Raw genomic sequence first — 17,729 nt, forward strand, 5'->3', positions numbered from 1 at the left:
GCGACCGATTGGTAGCTGTCTGGAGTTGCCAGCTTCCAGATTGCAATAGCCACCTGCTTCTCCACCGGCAGAGCGTGTCCTTGCACCGCAGAGTGGAGGCGAGCTCATCACTAAGTCCCATGAAAGTGGCTTTTCTCATCTGAAAGTTCTGCAGCCACTGCTCGTCATCCCAGACTTGCATGACGATGTGATCCCACCACTCAGTGCTTGTTTCTCAAGCCCAAAAGCGGCATTCCACGGTGGTGAGCATGGCCGTAAATGCCACAAGCAAACTCGTGTCATATGCGTTACTTGAGTCGATATCATAGTCAGAACCCTCACTGTCACTTTGGATCATAAGGAATAACTCGACTGCCAAACATGACATGCTGGCGAGACTCGTCAGCATACTCCTCAGCACTTCAGGCTCCATTCCCGCAGACTGAAAGGGAAGACAGAGCATGCAATACAAAAAACATTGAAAAATGGCGCCAAATGTGGATTGAAGCACAGGGATTGATGGGATACGAATTGATGCATCACGGGGCATTGGGACAAGACCTAGAATGCCCCGTCCCCCCCCACCCCTTCCCACAAGCCACAGAACCAGAATGGGAAGAGGTGCTCTGTGGGATAGCTGCCCATAATGCACCACTCCCAATGCTGCTACAAGTGCCGAAAATGTGGCCACGCCAGTGCACTTGCAGCTGTCAGTGTGGACAGACTGCAGCGCTTTTCCTACTGTGCTCTCCGAAGGCAGGTTTAACTCAAAGCACTACATCTGCAAGCGTAGCCATGCCCTTTATGTTATACAACTAGCTGGAAATCTTTGTTCCAATTTTGTTCAGTTTATAATGTAGGCACAGACTCCCAGGTAGCGTACCAATCCAAATCTCCACCCTGGACCATGAAAAATTATTTTAGGGCTGTTTTGAATTAATGATTTCATTTATTGCTCAATTATTTGTTAGGTAACTCAAAACTGTTAACTTCTTGCAGAGTAAATTAATCTTTCTTCTCACATCTTGTATTTCAACCCAAGAAAAAAATAACACTGATGTATTCTGGGAGAAAAATGTGTTAAGCCAAGACAGTAACCTATTCTATTAAACAAATGTATTACAAAATCAGAATGCAAGTCCTAAGACTTGGCAAGTTATTTTGTCAAAATTGAGGGGACATTATTTGTTACATTTAAAGATTTCTGTCAGGGGAACGTGTTTTAATCCACTATGCGCATTTGTACCATGTCATTTACAAGGACAAAACCTGACAACTTTTTGATTTGACTTTTGTTGTGTCACACAACTGGCAGGGTATACACACTCCAAAGGCCCAGAAGTAATCAAGCAGGGGAGATGGGGAGAGAATATGTATACACATGAACTGTGCTGAAAACTAAGGGAGAATGTTATTTAAAACTTGTTCCTTTATGATGTCTGGGGGCAGAAAAAGGTCTAGACTCTTTCTAATGAATTGAGTCCCTCAAGAAAAGTGATGGCACTCATTTGAAGAGATGGCACAATACATCTATTAGCGATTCAATAAAAAAGAGTAGGAGCAAGAACAAATCAGTTCATGTATGAGGGAAGCAAAAGGAGAGTATTAAGCTTCGAATTAAAAATTAACTCAATTTGAATTCAACAGAAAGAACAAATGGATGGAATAGCAAGGTTTGTTAAGTGCTACATGAGTTGAACGCTGGGATAAAACCTTGCTTAATTTTATCTCATAGTGTCTTGGGCCTGACTACGATTGAAAAATTAAGAACAGAAGCCAAACTCTCCTTAAATGTTGCTTGGAGTAAAATCAGAGTTAACTCAAGAGCCAAACAATTTTTAAATAATGATAATTAATATATTTTTAGGTCCTACACCTGCCCCCAAAGACACCTGACAATTATAGTGATTTTACAACTCCATTTCACTATTTATTTTCTTTTCCTATCCATGGATTTTTTGAATAGCAACAAACACAGGAAAATGCTATGCAGGGGAAACAATTAAACCACCTATACACAAAGTGCTGTTAAATGCACAAAATACATAAACTGGAAAAACTAAAATTATTTTTATTGCTTCATATAGAAGAATGTTCCATTGACTGAATGAATGTTGTAGTTGACAAACTGGAGATAAGAAAGGGAAGCACTTCGCTCACTCGTCTTAGTTCAAAGGCACCCTAAGGGAGGTTCAGAGTTGAAATAAAACAACCATTTAACTAGTAAATAGCTCAAATGACAAATCATAGTGGGATTACAACCTGGAGCAGGAAATGTAGCCTCATCTACAGGCCATTTTAAATTATCTTTACTATTTAACTTTCTCAGGAAAAATAAATTGCCTAGCACTGTTAATAATGTAATTTTACACATACATGTGTTTTAAACATTTCTTCAAGGCACTGACACATACCATGCCCAGGTGAGAAAATCATCTGTATCAAATATATGGGTAGTATAGCGGGATAGACACCCGCTCCTGCCCTGAGGAGCTTAGAACAGCCCAGGAGAGGGCTGGGGTTGGGGCAAGCAGTGCAGACTGAGTAGGGAAGTAGGCTCAGCTGGGGCCACGCCCCAATTAGGGCTCAGCTGGCCTTATAAGTAGGCAGTGAGCCAGGAGCTGACACACTCTCTCTAGCCTTTGGAGAGGGAAGGACCTGGCTGTAGGGAGCAGAGTGTACCTAAATTGGAGCAGGGCTGGGGAAAGGCCAAGGGAGCTGGGGAGCTCTGGCCTGGAAAATCCCAGGCTGCGGCCTATAGAAGGCCATACAGGTAGTGGGGTTGCAAAGGGGGGAGCCCACGGGTAGGCTGAGGCAGCAGGTTCAAACCCCTCCTTGCCAGTAATAAGTGGCTTTTACACTGCAGTCTGCCCCCGATACAAGGGGCTAGTTGGTGACTGGCAGTAGCCTTACACAGAGTAAAGGTGGGATAGCGGGTGGAGGTTCCTGGGGGGGACCCTGAGAAACAGTGGGTGTACTGCCAGGGGGCAGCCATCCAAGAGACAAGGGGCACCGGGCCCAGGAGGAACACAGGGCGAGCGGAAAGGTGGATCACTGGCCTGCAGAGGGTGCTCCAGAGCCTGGTGAGCTAATTCCCGACCAAGACCAGCAGGAGATGCCGCAGGGATGACTCTGCTCCCTTACAGGTAGAAATATTCAATTCCTGGACAAAGCTCATGAGAAAGAAATTGCTGATCATCATTTGCCCAGAAATTACTTATTTCTGGGGGGAGCAAAGTTTTGCTCGTTCTTTTGACATCATTGAAGAATGCACTAGATGCCCCCAAAGCAGATAAAAAGACATGGTCTCTAACCCAAACACTTAATATGACATGAGGCAATTAGCACACAGAAGGGAGATGTTTCAGATTCATAGATACTAAGGTCAGAAGGGACCATTCTGATCATCTAGTCCGACCTCCTGCAGAGGGGAAGAGATAGCACATCCCAGGAAGGACACTGGCAACACAAATAAGATTGGGTTTATTCAAATGAAGATTAACGCTAGTATGATGTTCATTATTTTCAAAAAATTTGTTGACTTTTCTTGTAAATGCCACAGCACAAGTGGGGCTACAGGAGGTATTTAAATGGGATGAGGAGGGACATTGTGGACCAGTTCAAAGAAGGACATTCTATATACAGGAGCAGCACAGAAACAGCTGCAGAAGAAACAGACAAATGGAGTGCAGGGGAACAGATTAAGACACATGTCTGGGTAAGTGGGGAGGAAGAGGAGGAATTCTCTAAAGATTGGAAGGCAATGACTAGGACCCTGCCAAATTCACAACCATGAAAAACATGTCACGGACCGTGAAATCCGGTCTCCATCTGTGAAATCTAGTCTTTTGTATGCTTTTACCGTATACTATACAGATGTCATGGGGGAGACCAGTGTTTTTCAAATGGGGGGTCCTGACCCAAAAGGGAGTTGCGGAGAGGGGGTGTGTGTGTGTGTGGGGGGTGTCGCAAGATTTGCAGGGGGGGGAAGGGAGGGTCATCATCACAGTGTTGCCACCCTTACTTTTGCACTGACTGCAGAGCTGGGTGGCCAGAGAATGGCGGCTGTTGAGGAGGCACCCAGCTCTGACGGCAGCACCCCTTGAGCAGCAGCTCAGAAGTAAGGGTGGCAATACCATACAATACCACTCTTTCTTCTGACTGCTGCCTTCAGAGTTGGGCAGCCAGAAAGTGGCAGCTGCTGACCGAGGGCCCAGCTGCAGGCAGCAGAGCAAAAGTAAGAGTGGTAATACCTTTCCATGCTATCCTTACTTCTGCGCTGCTGCTGATAGTGGTGGCGCTGCCTTCAGAGTTGGATGGCCAAAAGAGCAACAGCTGCTGGCTGGGAGCCTAACTCTGAAGGCAGAGCCGCTGCCAGCATCACCGCAGAAAAAAAGGGTAGCAGTTCTGTAACCCCCTACAATAATCTTGCGACTCCAACTCCTTTTTGGGTCAGGACCCCTACAATTATAACACCATGAAATTTCAGATTTAAATAGCTGAAATCATGAAATTTATGATTTTTAAAATCCTATAACTGTAAAATTGGCAGGGCCCTAGCAATGACAGACTGAAGCTTGAACTTCATGGTGTAGAGAAGGAGGAGACAGAAGAGGGATTCAAAGGGAGAAGGATCACATGGTCAGACAAACAAAGAATGTGTGACCCTAGTATCTGCATTTTTGTATGCACTGCAGAGGGGTTAGATGTCATGGAAGCCAGTGAGGAAGTGGTTACAGTAATCAAAATGGAAGCTGAGGCTCTAGACAAGTAGTAATAGCATGAGTAGTAGCAACTGAGTGACAGAAGAGTTTTGATCTTTAAAGTGTTGTCAAGGAAGAAGGAGTAATATGAGGTTACAGACTGAATGTGAGGAAGGAGTTAATGATATAAAAGGAGAAAATATTCACCGGTAGTTCTGAAGTGAGCTGTAGCTCATGAAAGTTTAAGCTCAAATAAATGTGTTAGTCTCTAAGATGCCACAAATACTCCCTTTCTTTTTGCGAATACAGACTAACACGGCTGCTACTCTGAAACCTTCAGGTAAACAGGATTCTCGTTCCTGACTCCACAGTGTACTCTAATTGTTGCTTTCATGCTGAATAAGCAAAAAGCTAGGGGTGAAAATCCTGTTGGAAAAGGTATCGTTAGAGAAGTGATACCACTAAGTTTTCTAGTGTATTTTGGTTTTTCAGATTGATATGGCATGAGATAGAGGCTCATCTTCTAGTTAGCAGTGCTCTCAACACACTGATAAGTGAAAGGCCCTTAAACTCTAAGACAGCTGATTATTTTCCTTGGCAATTTTAGAAGGGAGAATATTATTACTATATACAGTAGGGTACAGTATGTTTGGGAATGAGTCACTAGTACCACCATCCAATGGTACTCCATAGTAAAACATTTGAGATGTTTCCTTTTAGAAGCAGCAAGCAATATGGTTCCAGGTTCATGACAGCACTCTCTTATTTGAAAGCCAGACTATGATAATTATCCATAGTAGCACCTTCTCCTCTGGAACCCTCAACACTTCACATCCTCTCCTGTGGCTAGCCAGGGGAATTTACCACTTCCTCAGCACTCAAACCTCCCACTTTTCCCAGGCAATCTGTCAGTCTCATCTTAACAAACAAACAAACAAACAAACAAACAAAATGTTCACTCCACCCCATACACAGCATGTTGTGATAGTCTTACTAGGAGATATTCTTGGTTATGAGAATACTGGTAATAGTGCACATATGAATACCATGTCTTCCATAAAAGGAATGAACATGTCTTTTTTGGCAAATCCTCTCTCCTTTTGGAGGTGCTCTGGGTATCTCTTCATGGTATATGCTGACAACCAATGAAACTGTGGTCACAAATGGGAATGGGACACTTGAGTGAATGTAACAGTGACAGAGTTATGGTGAATATTCCCCACCAAGCCATTGGACAGAGACCCTAAACAGAACAGCTATCACAAGGATGCAGGGTAACAACACAAAACCACTGTAACTAATATTGCCCCGTATTGTTTCCAAACTTTATCTAATTTTCCCACTCTGAACACTACTAAGAACCTTTACTTGTAAGTAATCATAAATTATTGTCACTGATCATATTCTTAAAAAATATATATATATAGCTTCGCCCTGTCTACCATAAGTAATCACATTCTGCTTTGGGCTATGTAGCTTACTTCAAATTATTTCAGAATCATCCAAAAAGACACATTTTTCTATTAAAATGATGAATGGGATAAATGAAGTATGTAATAAATACCCATTTGTAAAAAAGACTTCTGTTCTCTTGAGGATAAACACCTTACCTCACCGGGTATATCTGCCCTCTGGTATTTTCTAGTGACATGATCCCTCTAAAATATGGTTAGAATAGGACTGTTAGGAAAGAGCAAGAATGGTCAGAATATAATCTCTTTATGGAAAACAGGGAACCTCCTTTTAGTAAAGCTAAAAATTGAGGACAGGTAAAACAGGCCACAAAGACAAAAGGTCATTGCATAGAAAGTATATACAGTGACTTGGAGCAATCACCCAAAGATGAAGGGGAGAACATCTGCATAGTCAAGCCACACGAGAGGAAGATGTAAATAAAACGTATTCATTTGTGACAAATGGGTCAAATTCATTCCTAATGTAACTCCACCAATCTCAGTGATGATAAATCAAGGGAAGTGTTTGGTCTATTGATTTCACTGTTCAGAATAAAAAGGGAAGTATTTTATATCTCACATAATATCCAATAAACTGATTAGTGCACTCACTTAAACGGCAAAAAATATTTTTAACAGAAGAATGTTTTCTACCATATAGGTTTTTTTTAAATAAAGAGAAAAATGATTAGAGACTTTTAGCATAAAAATATTTATAAGATGTAAACAAAGATTTAATTAAGTAACACTTGTTCCCATTTTAACACTGAGACAATGCATAAGGGCAACTTTTAAAATATATAAAAGTGTGGATGAAGATCCATAACGATGATCAACTTTTAATGTTATGGTTAAAGCAAATGGACAGAACAATATTTCTCTACTCTTCAACAGGAAATGAGACTATAATGTCACTGGCAGCTCAGTAATACTGTTTTCCAACATGCAAGGTCTTAATGACAGCTCATTTCAGCCCAGGTAGTGAAGCAAATATGTTAACGATAAATGCCAGGTCATTATAAGGAAATGGAAATATGCACTTTGGTTATCTATAGATTTTTTTTCTCCATGCTCTCCCTATCTCACCCGACACTCATGATTCAAGTGATGGAATGTCAATAAGCTATTTATGGCAAAGTTGCCACATGGAAAACCACACAACAAGAGGAAGCCCATTTGGTCTGTACACAATTTTGAGATGAAGAAAAAGTTTTTAAAACACAGGCTTCCAAAAATAAAAGTTTCCATAGGATGAGAAGTCTGCCACCAAGAACGCTACTTTAGAATTCTAAGAGCATCCCAAACCACTGCACTGGGACCTCAGCTACAGAAGCACTTGCCAGGAAAAACCACTAATGCCAAAATTAAGTCTATTGAGATTAAAATAAAAGATAGACAATTAAGTCTTTCTTCAGGAACCCCACCCATGGGGAACGGACAAGAGAACGACAAGATAAAAGCAAAACAGAAGGGTCTGACAGAAAACTATTTTTTTGGATGTTTTATCCTTCATTTTGTTCAGTATTTAGATCTCCAGAGAGAAAGACCATAAGACATTTAGTACAGAATTAATTATATAATTGTATATCCTTACAACCCTATCACCACAGTAAGTGGACCCTTCAGACTAATGCATGCACTTCCTTAGTATGATTCTGATATAGGCAATTTATTTTGCCCATCGGTGAAAACAATCCCAACACAGTTTTCACACAGTGAGGCTACATTAGCACTTTCGGCAGTAAAACTTTTGTCAGTCAGGGGTGTGAAAACCACCCCGCCCCTGGCCAACATAAATTACACTGACAAACGTGTCTGTGGACAGCGCTATGTCAGCAGGAGAACGTCTCCTGCCAACAGTTACCGCTTCTCAATGGAGGTGGTTTAATTATGCCAACGGGAGAGTTCTCTACCATCAGCATAGCGTGGCTACACAGGAGACTTACAGCGGCATAGCTGAATTGGTACAGATGTAGATATGACTAAGGGTCACACAGATCCTAAATTACTAAGGATCACAGCTGTACACTAAGCAGTGTTGCCAACTCCCACGATTTTGTCCTGCACCTCATGATAATTCCTGTTTGAGTTAAAGCACAAGCTCCTGGAGCCAAGTGGATATTTGATGACTTCAGCCTTCATTCTTAAAGAAAAAGTAAGTTTCTAACCCTTGTAGCTGTGACGAAAGCTTCAAAATGTGACCCTAATGCACCCTAAAGGCTCAAAAAGCAGAAGGCAATTAAAAAGAATACCAAATCTATTATTTGTACATAATCTCATGATTTTAGTGAGCCTGATTCATGACTTTTGAACATTTGCAATAATTAGCAATATGGCACTAAGGAAAGATAGGTTTAGGCCAAGGCATGAACAGCTTTTAATGCAGACCACTGGAGTTTGGAAGAGACTGCCAAAGGGATCGACAGCAACTAGATTTAGCACTTGCACAGCATTTTTCAAATATGAGCAAGATTAATCAAATCCTGTGAGGTAGGTAAGTACTGTCCTTATTTTACAGATGGCCCACCCAGCCACCACGTGGGTTGGAGGAGGGATAAAAGAAGCTTTCACTGAAGCAGCAGCTGCCAAGCAGTTAGAGAGGAGCAGCATGGAGCAACCTCCCCGCCCCCAATTGACACAGTTTGGACCCAGGTCTAAACAGAAGATCCCGCCCTTCTATGCAAAAGAGTTATCTTCACCTCATGCATTTGTAACGCCGACTCACACAGAGGTATCAGCAGCAGGGATCGAACTTGGGACCTCTGAAGCTAAATGCATGAACTTCTACCGTATAAGCTAAACGACATCTGTTAGCCAAGGCTGTACCAGGCTCATCAATCTCCAGCTGGGCTAGCCACCATGTGAGGGAAACAAAGCGCCACTCCCAGGAAGCAGGGGTTACATATTTAAGGTCTCCTCCAATCACATGTAGAGCTCTACCAAATTCACAGTCCATTTTGATCAATTTCATGGCCAGAGTTTTAAAATTGGTCAATTTAACATTTTCATCTAAACAAACATTTTACACCTAAAATTTCTCGCTGTTGTAACGGCTGGGGTCCCATCCCAAAGAGGGGTCATGGGCAGGAGGGATTGCAAAGCTGATGTAGGGGTGTCCCAGGATTGCCACCCTCACTTCTGCGCTGCCTTCAGAGCTGGGCTCTGAAGGCAACAGCCATGGAGCTTCCTGTACCCAGGGCAGATTGCAGGAGGTGGAGGTGGATCTGATCTCCCCCTTGCTGCTGGGAGCCTTCAGAGCTGGAAGTAGCCATGGAGCTTCCTGCAGATGTGGGAGCTACCCAGAGATGGGTCTGAGTTCCCCCCGAGAGCAGCTGTGCAAGGGAAGAAGTAGTCCCGTTCCTCCCCAGCCTGGTGGACTAGCAGCTGGAGCCCAGTGAAAGGTAGGAGCCCACAGCTAGATGCCCCCTGCTCTGCCCCTCCAATAGCTAGATTTCACAGGGGAGATCTGATTTCACAGTCCCTGATGTGTTTTTCACAGCCATTCATTTGGTCGGACTCTGGTCATACGGACTGGGAAGGTACTAAGGAAGAACTACTTCAGTAGCAACACATCAGAACGAAAGGAGCACCAGGGCCTTCTAAAGACTCAGGATTTCAGTGATGTTATCGGCTCGTTTCATATTTGCACCTAGAACCAGCCATAGAATCACAGAATATCAGGGTTGGAAGGGACCTCAGGAGGAGGTCACCTAGTCGAACTCCCTGCTCAAAGCAGGACCGATCCCCAACTAAATCATCCCAGCCAGGGCTTTGTCAAGTCTGACCTTAAAAACTTCTAAGGAAGGAGATTCCACCATCTCCCTAGGTAATGCATTCCAGTGTTTCACCTCCCTCCCAGTGAAAAAGTTTTTCCTAATATCCCACCTAAACCTCCCCCACTGCAACTTGAGACCATTACTCCTCGTTCTGTCATCTGCTACCACTGAGAACAGTCTAGATCCATCCTCTTTGGAACCCCCCTTCAGGTAGTTGAAAGCAGCTATCAAATCCCTCCTCATTCTTCTCTTCTGCAAACTAAACAATCCCAGTTCCCTCAGCCTCTCCTCGTAAATCCTGTGTTCCAGTCCCCTAATCATTTTTGTTGCCCTCCGCTGGACGTTTTCCAATTTTTCCACATCCTTCTTGTAGTGTGGGGTCCAAAACTGGTCACAGTACTCCAGATGAGGCCTCACCAATGTCGAATCGAGCCACTGGGATCAAAAACTCTTCTAGCCCCAAGAACATCCGAGGAAACAAGAGGAGACTTCTCTTCCCTGCCCCACCCCCCTCACACCTTTCTGCCCCCACCAATGGGGAAAAAATCCCAAAGCGGAGGAGAATTTGGTGAAGAGGAGAGGTAAGGTCCTGGATGTTGGAGGAAGACATCTTAAGAACAAGGTTAGCAATGCTGGAGGGTGGCACTAACGTTAATGATAGAGCACAGGTTTAAATAGGGGACTTCGAAAGGATAATTTTTTTAAAAAAAAGTTTTCTAACTGCCCACAAATCAAGTCTGAGTAACCACATGAGCCTACGTTGCCATGAATTTATTACCATCTTCCTCTTCCTCCCTTCTCTCCAATTGTTTGTTGTAGTCATCTGTTGCATCTTGTATTAATTAGACTGTAAGCTCTTCAAGGCAGGATTTAATGTTTTCCCCATGTGCTTGTATAGTACCTAGCACAACTGACCCCTATCAGCGGAGGGGTCCTTAGGTGTTACCACAATACAGAATATTAAAAACAGCTGAGGCAGAGAGGCTAACTGACCAAAAATTACAGATTTAGCACTCAGAAATCCCTTTTCTGTGGAAGTATAAACTGTATAAGTCCACTGAATGCATCCGATGAAGTGAGCTGTAGCTCACGAAAGCTTATGTTCAAATAAATTTATTAGTCTCTAAGGTGCCACAAGTACTCCTTTTCTTTTTGAGTTGAGAGGTCACCAAAAGGTAATCCACATACTCCTGGCTCGGTGTGTGTGTGTGTGTGGTGGGGGGGGGGGGGGGAATGCTTATCTTACTCTGGTTAGTCATATGCAAATTGAGTATTGTATCATTCACAATGAACGTCCATTTACAATTTGAGTAAAATGCTAACAGATTGGGCGAAATCTGGAGGGAAAAACAAAAATTGCAGGAATTATCCTGTTAGGAGTAAGACAATGAACTTTTGAAACTATATGTGGGGTACAGATGAACCCTGTAGGTATTCCTTCAATCTGTGAGGAAAAGAGGCCAGTGGGCTTAATCTTATGAGAAGGGGTCTCAACCAAGATGGTTGAAAATGCTCGGGAAAGACCTTGATTTCCTCTATCATAACCATAACATTTATGTTTTCTTTACACTATTAAAACAATTAAGGATCAGCAGTAGACATTCATTTTTATAGCACTGTAGGCATGTGCAATGCTTTACAAATAATAATATGAAAAGAGTTGTCCCATGGATCTTACACTCCAGATCAAGTTAAAGAAAAGATAAAAAGGTTAGAAAAGGAGTACTTGTGGCACCTTAGAGACTAACAAATTTATTAGAGCATAAGCTTTCGTGAGCTACAGCTCACTTCATCGGATGCATTCCGATGAAGTGAGCTGTAGCTCATGAAAGCTTATGCTCTAATAAATTTGTTAGTCTCTAAGGTGCCACAAGTACTCCTTTTCTTTTTGCGAATACAGACTAACACGGCTGCTACTCTGAAAAAGGTTAGAGTTAGAGTTAAACTACTTGTATAGTGTCAGAGGTTTTCGTGTGACTTTGCAGCAGACACATAAATATGGCCTCTGCCTTAAAGAGATTAGAATTTAATTTGGATGAACGATAATACCAACATTTAAATATGAGGTGTGAGAGACAGAGCCAAGAGAGTAAACTGACCAGCAGCAGACAAAGAGTAGTGGCTTTTAAAAAAAACTGAAAGGACAGTAAGTGTTATTTGGTACCTGAGAACACAGCAGGTTGCCCATACCCACACATTTAGACAGTTTACATTTATTTAGATGAACTGTTATGTTATGTTATATAGATTAATTAGATTATCGGGAACAAGATTGAAAAATTAAGGTGCAGAAAAGTTACCTGACTTGCCCAAGTCACATAGCAAGCCATTGGCAGAGAATTCAGAGAGCTGACTTCTGTTCCCAAGCACAAAATCTGTGCCACATCCAATTGGATAGGATGCCTCTACATGCAAGGCATGGTGTTGTAAACACCATAGGACCATCCCAAATTCCAGGCAATAGGTGCCCTCACCACCATAAGGCAGTGAGATTCTCTGAATGAAGGTCCACATGAAAAAAGCTTGCATAGGATTTTTAAACATTACATCATTCCATTCCCTCCCTCTCTCCCTCCCTCCCTCACAAATGACACATGCATCTTCCCCTACAGCTACATCTCAGCTTGAAATAAATCCTCGCCCTCCAGCCAGTAAATACAAAATTAATCAACAATGAGTTCTTGATTGTTTCACCAGGCAGATGTGGCTGATGCATTCTAGGCTAAGTGAAACCTAACAATGAAAAGTAACATTTCTGCAAAATAACCTGATTTTTAAATTTGTGGTAAGAAAAGCCTCAGTGTTCAGAATTTTCAGAGAAAATAGGCCTTTTTCCACATGCAGGTATCAGGTTTTGTTTTATTTTTGGTTGGTCAGAAGAATGATGTCTCTTTCTCTCTCTCAACAGGATGAATAAATGAATTACAGAACCAAATAAGTTAAGAAAAGCCTGTTAAGCCCATGCAAAACACCCTCCAAAGCTTTGTTCAGCTAGGATAACAAAAATCTCTTGGTCTATGCAAGGTTGCACAGACAATCTACTCCAACTGGCAATGCGTGTTACATGGGTTGAACATGAATGTGTGTATTTTAGCTGCACTTTAAGGTTCTCAAACATGTGCTGATCATCTTTTTATAGTTCCAGAAAGGGAAAGTCTCCAAGGTTACTTTTGAAGATTATGCATGTACCTATTTCTACTCACATGAGCTATCCCATTGATTTCAATGAGAATGCTCATATGAGTGAAGTTAACCAAATGCATAACCGTTTGTAAGACAGAGCCTTAGATTTTTTCAGCTTGCAAACACCAATTTGTTCATTGCTTATACTCAAAGTTTTTTTTATTTTTTTAAAAGCAAAATGGTGCTTTCAAGCCTCAAAGAATTGTCATGGGGACTTCTCCCTGAGAACTACAAAGGCAACCGCAGTGATTGATGTCGGAAGCTACAAATCCGCCATACATTTGAAATGGACAACAATCTAAGGTGTCAACTTTCAGAGAAAAACAGCCTGCTATATTTCACAATTTGATTGTCAGAGAGGTTTTATATATCAGCTCTCATGAAATACAGTTCTTCAGTACATACTTTTTCAATAAGCGGGTACTGAAGTTTGGGGCATAACCATAAAAAAAAAATCACACACATGTATATAAACATGCTATTTTGGTCTCCAGTATAAATAAGTTGGAGGGAAAAAAAAGAAAAAATTATATCTTAGGACAGAGGTGCCGTCTCTCTGAGTTTCCTGGGGTTGCTTGACCCCCACTCCGCCACAGGCACTTCCCCCACTCCACCCCTTCCCCCCACCCCTGCTCCAATCCATCCCCCAGCACACCCCTCCTGCACGCCACATAACAGCTCATCATGGCAGCCGGGAGGCACTGGGAGGGAGAGGGAGGAGCTCATTGGTGGAGCCACCAGCGGGCAAGGGGCACTGGGGGAGCAACCAGTGGGCACTGAGCACCCACTATTTTTTTCCAATGGGTGCTTCAGCCCCGGAGCACCCACAGAGTCGGTACCTATGTCTTTGGAAAATTCTTAAAATCAGTCAATGCTTAACAAATCACACTGTTAATGTACCTTTATTAATACACATTTACATATAAATGTTTGTGATAAAGTATTCAGTAATTTAATATCACATAATCTAACCAGATCTCCGAACACTTAAATACTGAAAATGAACCAGGCTAGCATCTTAGTTAAGTTATTTGAATGCTCTCCTCACATAAAAGTTTTCTCCCAAAAAGCGACATCCTTACGACACTAAAAAAGGACCTGATAATTTTAAAGCAGCTGCTCTTTTAAGGACTGTGATATTAACAGGGCAAAGAGAAGAAATCTTCTGATAATAATCATATTTGCTAAAGAGGAAAAGCACTACTGGAGGATAGAAACAAACATTCTACTTCCTACGTTTTACAAAAGTTTGCCAAAAGCATAAAAATTTTAGGACACTGACAGTTGTTTTTAAACCTTCACATTTACATTTAAAAAAAAAAACAAAAAAAACTTATTGCACTTACAAAATGCTGTGTCTTCAGGCGTTCCTCTTCCGCCGCAGCTCTCTCTCTAAGAATGGCTCTAGCCAAATGCTCATTTGAAGCAGACCGCTCCCGCTCCAGAACTTTGCCAATTTCATCACGTACATACTTTTGATCTTGTTTTAATCTACATTGAAAAAAGGGTAAAAGAATTTAGAATGGAAATATATTGTCAAATAGCTTGAATGGACAAACACATTATCATCTTCAAAAGAGTACAGTACTTATGACAATGTTAAACTATTACTGGCTTTTAGAGCTCACTGAATATCCAATATTAATGCCAGAAATTTATATATTGCAATTTTGAGACTTAATCCAAAATATAAACCTTCTGGCACTCATATTGGATATGCACTGATTTATTTTATACACACACACACAATAAAATAAATATATACATATATAAAAACACACACATACATCTATATACATTAAAACATTACACACACACACACACACACACACACACACCCCCCATCAATATCAACAATCCCCGACATCTATCAGTATCAACATCTCTCAATACATATTGAGATATATAAATTCAGCATCCCAACACCGTACCCAAATCTTAACAGCATTACCTCTGAAATTAAGCAAAATAAGGAATAAAACTAATGAAAATCTCATGCTTAAACAATACACAGTATACAGATTTTTTTAAAGGAATTCTTGTTCAAGAATCCTCAGCTCTATTCCTTTCTCTAGCACTGATACACTTTGTTACTTTTGGGCAGGTCACATCTACTCAGTGCATCCGTTTATTCATCTGCAAAAAGGGTTAACAGCTATGTTGACATGCTTAACATCTGGAAAAAAAGACTTAAGAGCATCAGATGAAAGGCGCTATTTAAGTGCAAAGTATTATTATTTCCTGAATTTGTGTTTTCAGAACTTACTCATACATTAAATTAGTCCCAGGGAATTCTCAACATGAATAGAATGTAATGTCACAAGCCATAAAATTAATGGAAATCTTTACAATATTTTTATGAAAATGCATGTATATGTTACACGTATATGCAAACACATTTTAAAATAGTTTGGCCAATAAAAACACCTGCTTTACATATATATTCTCATACCAAACACAAAAGTAAATATCTACAAGTTCATCACTGGTAATGGAATATCAAATACTGTTTTTTAAATAGGCATCTGAAAAACAGTGAAGGAGATGAGGCTTCAGAATTTCCACTGAATGTATGTGTTACCAAGAGAGCAGCAGAGAACAAATCATACCGCCACTTTCTGAAAAGCGTCAGAAAGTCACTGGGGTCACTTTCTGAAAGGCATCAGTATTACAGTACATTAAAGTTTTCCCCAAGGAAAATGTTTAAGAGGAGTGGGGGATGGTGGGGAAGACGACAGAACGCGTGTCATTTTTGTGCTCAGACACAACCCCTCTGAAAGACATCAACCAACTGTGAGTTTTTATAAAGTTTATTAAGCAGCATCTTCAATTACTCCGGCAAAAAGATTATGCAGACATGGACCAAATTCCATGAAGTGATTTCCCAAGGTCCCACAAATTAATCCAGCAGCATCAATGCATTTAATCTATCGCACAATCAATGATGCAGACAAAACACACATCAGTTTTCCTTTAGATTACAAAACTATTGTTTCACACAAAGAGAAGTGTCAAAATAGAAGTCTCAATAGTTCTTTTTCTGAAGCAAGTAAAAGCAGCATTTAGACTTTTCAGAGATTAAAGATTACCTCTCCCCCCCCATCACCTATTTAATATTCTACTCTCTGCAGTTAAAGACTTGACTCCTCTTTTTATACATTACACTACTAGTAGTATATTTCACATATTTAATTATTGTATTTAGAGAAGCTGCTATTTGCTTGACTTTTTTTTTTTTTTTAAAAAGCTTGGGCTTTTTAGCTCATATTCAGGTCTCTTCATTTTTGTATTTGGCATTAGGCAGAATTATGCACCTTGATGTCGTCTCCACAATCTCTTTTCCAAAGAGTCAGTTTCCCTAAACCTTATAAATAATAAATTCCTAACTCGTACATAAGTTGTTTGATAGCTTAACTGAATTGCTGTTTCGTTCAACTTCCCCGCTAGGTATACTATAATGAGAATGGAAAAGTTCCTTACCTTTTAGGAGAGGTCAGTGTGTTCCTGTTATCCTTGAGGAATGTTTTTGTACCATCCTTGATATTGGGATGTTGTGCTACCATTCTTCAGGAATGTGTTTGTGTGAGTACTCCGTGCCTAGCGCTTCTTAGAAAATGTGTGTTTCTGCAACATCAGCCCTGTTTTTGCCAGATTCTCTGAACTTGCAAGCAGGCAGAGCCAGAGGTTTGCTCACAGTCTGACTTTTGATATCTTTGCTTTATATCAGCAAAGCTCAGGCTTCATACCAAGGCCTCTAATACAAGGACTTCTCAGGCTCTCTTCCTACTATAGATACAAAACTACTCAAGATAGCTAAGTCCCAAGCAGACTGCAAAGAGCTGCAAAAGGATCTTACGAAACTGGGTTACTGGGCAACAAAATGGCAGATGCAATTCAATGTTGATAAATGCAAAGTAATGCACATTGGAAAGCATAATCCCAACTATACATATAAAATGATGGGGTCTAAATTAGCTGTTACCACTCAAGAAAGATCTTGGAGTTATTGTGATCGTTCTCTGAAAACATCCATTCAATGTGCAGCGGCAGTCAAAAAAGCGAACAGAATGCTGGGAATCATTAAGAAAAAGACAGATGATTAAACAGAAAATATCATATTTCCTCTATATAAATCCATGGTACACCCATACCTTGACTACTGTGTGCAGATATGGTCACCGCATCTTGAAAAAGATGTACTGGAATTGGAAAAGGTTCAAAAAAGGGCAACAAAACTGATTAGGGGTATGGAACAGCTGCCATATGAGGAGAGATGAATAAGATTGGGACTTTTCAGTTTGGAAACATGAGGACTGAGGGGGGATATGATAGAGGTCTATAAAATCATGGCTGGTATGGAGAAAGTAAATAAAAAAGTGTTATTTACTCCTCATAACACAGGAACTAGGGGTCACCAAATGAAATTAATATGCAGCAGGTTTAAAACAAACAAAAGGAAGTATTTTTTTCACACAACCTATAGCCAACCTGTGGAACTCCTTGCCAGAGGATGTTGTGAAGGCCAAGACTACAACCGAGTTCAAAAAAGGACTAGATAAATTCATGGAGGATAGGTCCATCCATGTTTTTTAGCCAGGATGGGCAGGGATGGTGTCCCTAGCCTCTTTTGCCAG

The 17,729-nt window shown here is 41.1% G+C and overlaps 1 protein-coding gene across 4 annotated transcripts in view; it reads right to left on the reverse strand.

Moving 5' to 3' along the window:
- The window catches only part of CHCHD3 (coiled-coil-helix-coiled-coil-helix domain containing 3), a 273,302-nt gene that overhangs the window by 164,250 nt on the left and 91,323 nt on the right, over positions 1 to 17,729 (reverse strand). For all 4 annotated transcript variants that reach the window (XM_038397769.2, XM_043499167.1, XM_043499163.1 and 1 more), the window contains exon 4: positions 14,442 to 14,586. In XM_038397769.2, coding sequence (XP_038253697.1) covers positions 14,442 to 14,586 — 145 coding nt within the window. The remainder of the gene's footprint in view (positions 1 to 14,441; positions 14,587 to 17,729) is intronic.

Source organism: Dermochelys coriacea, chromosome 1 (genome assembly GCF_009764565.3).
Source record: "Dermochelys coriacea isolate rDerCor1 chromosome 1, rDerCor1.pri.v4, whole genome shotgun sequence".
NCBI lineage: Eukaryota > Metazoa > Chordata > Testudines > Dermochelyidae > Dermochelys > Dermochelys coriacea.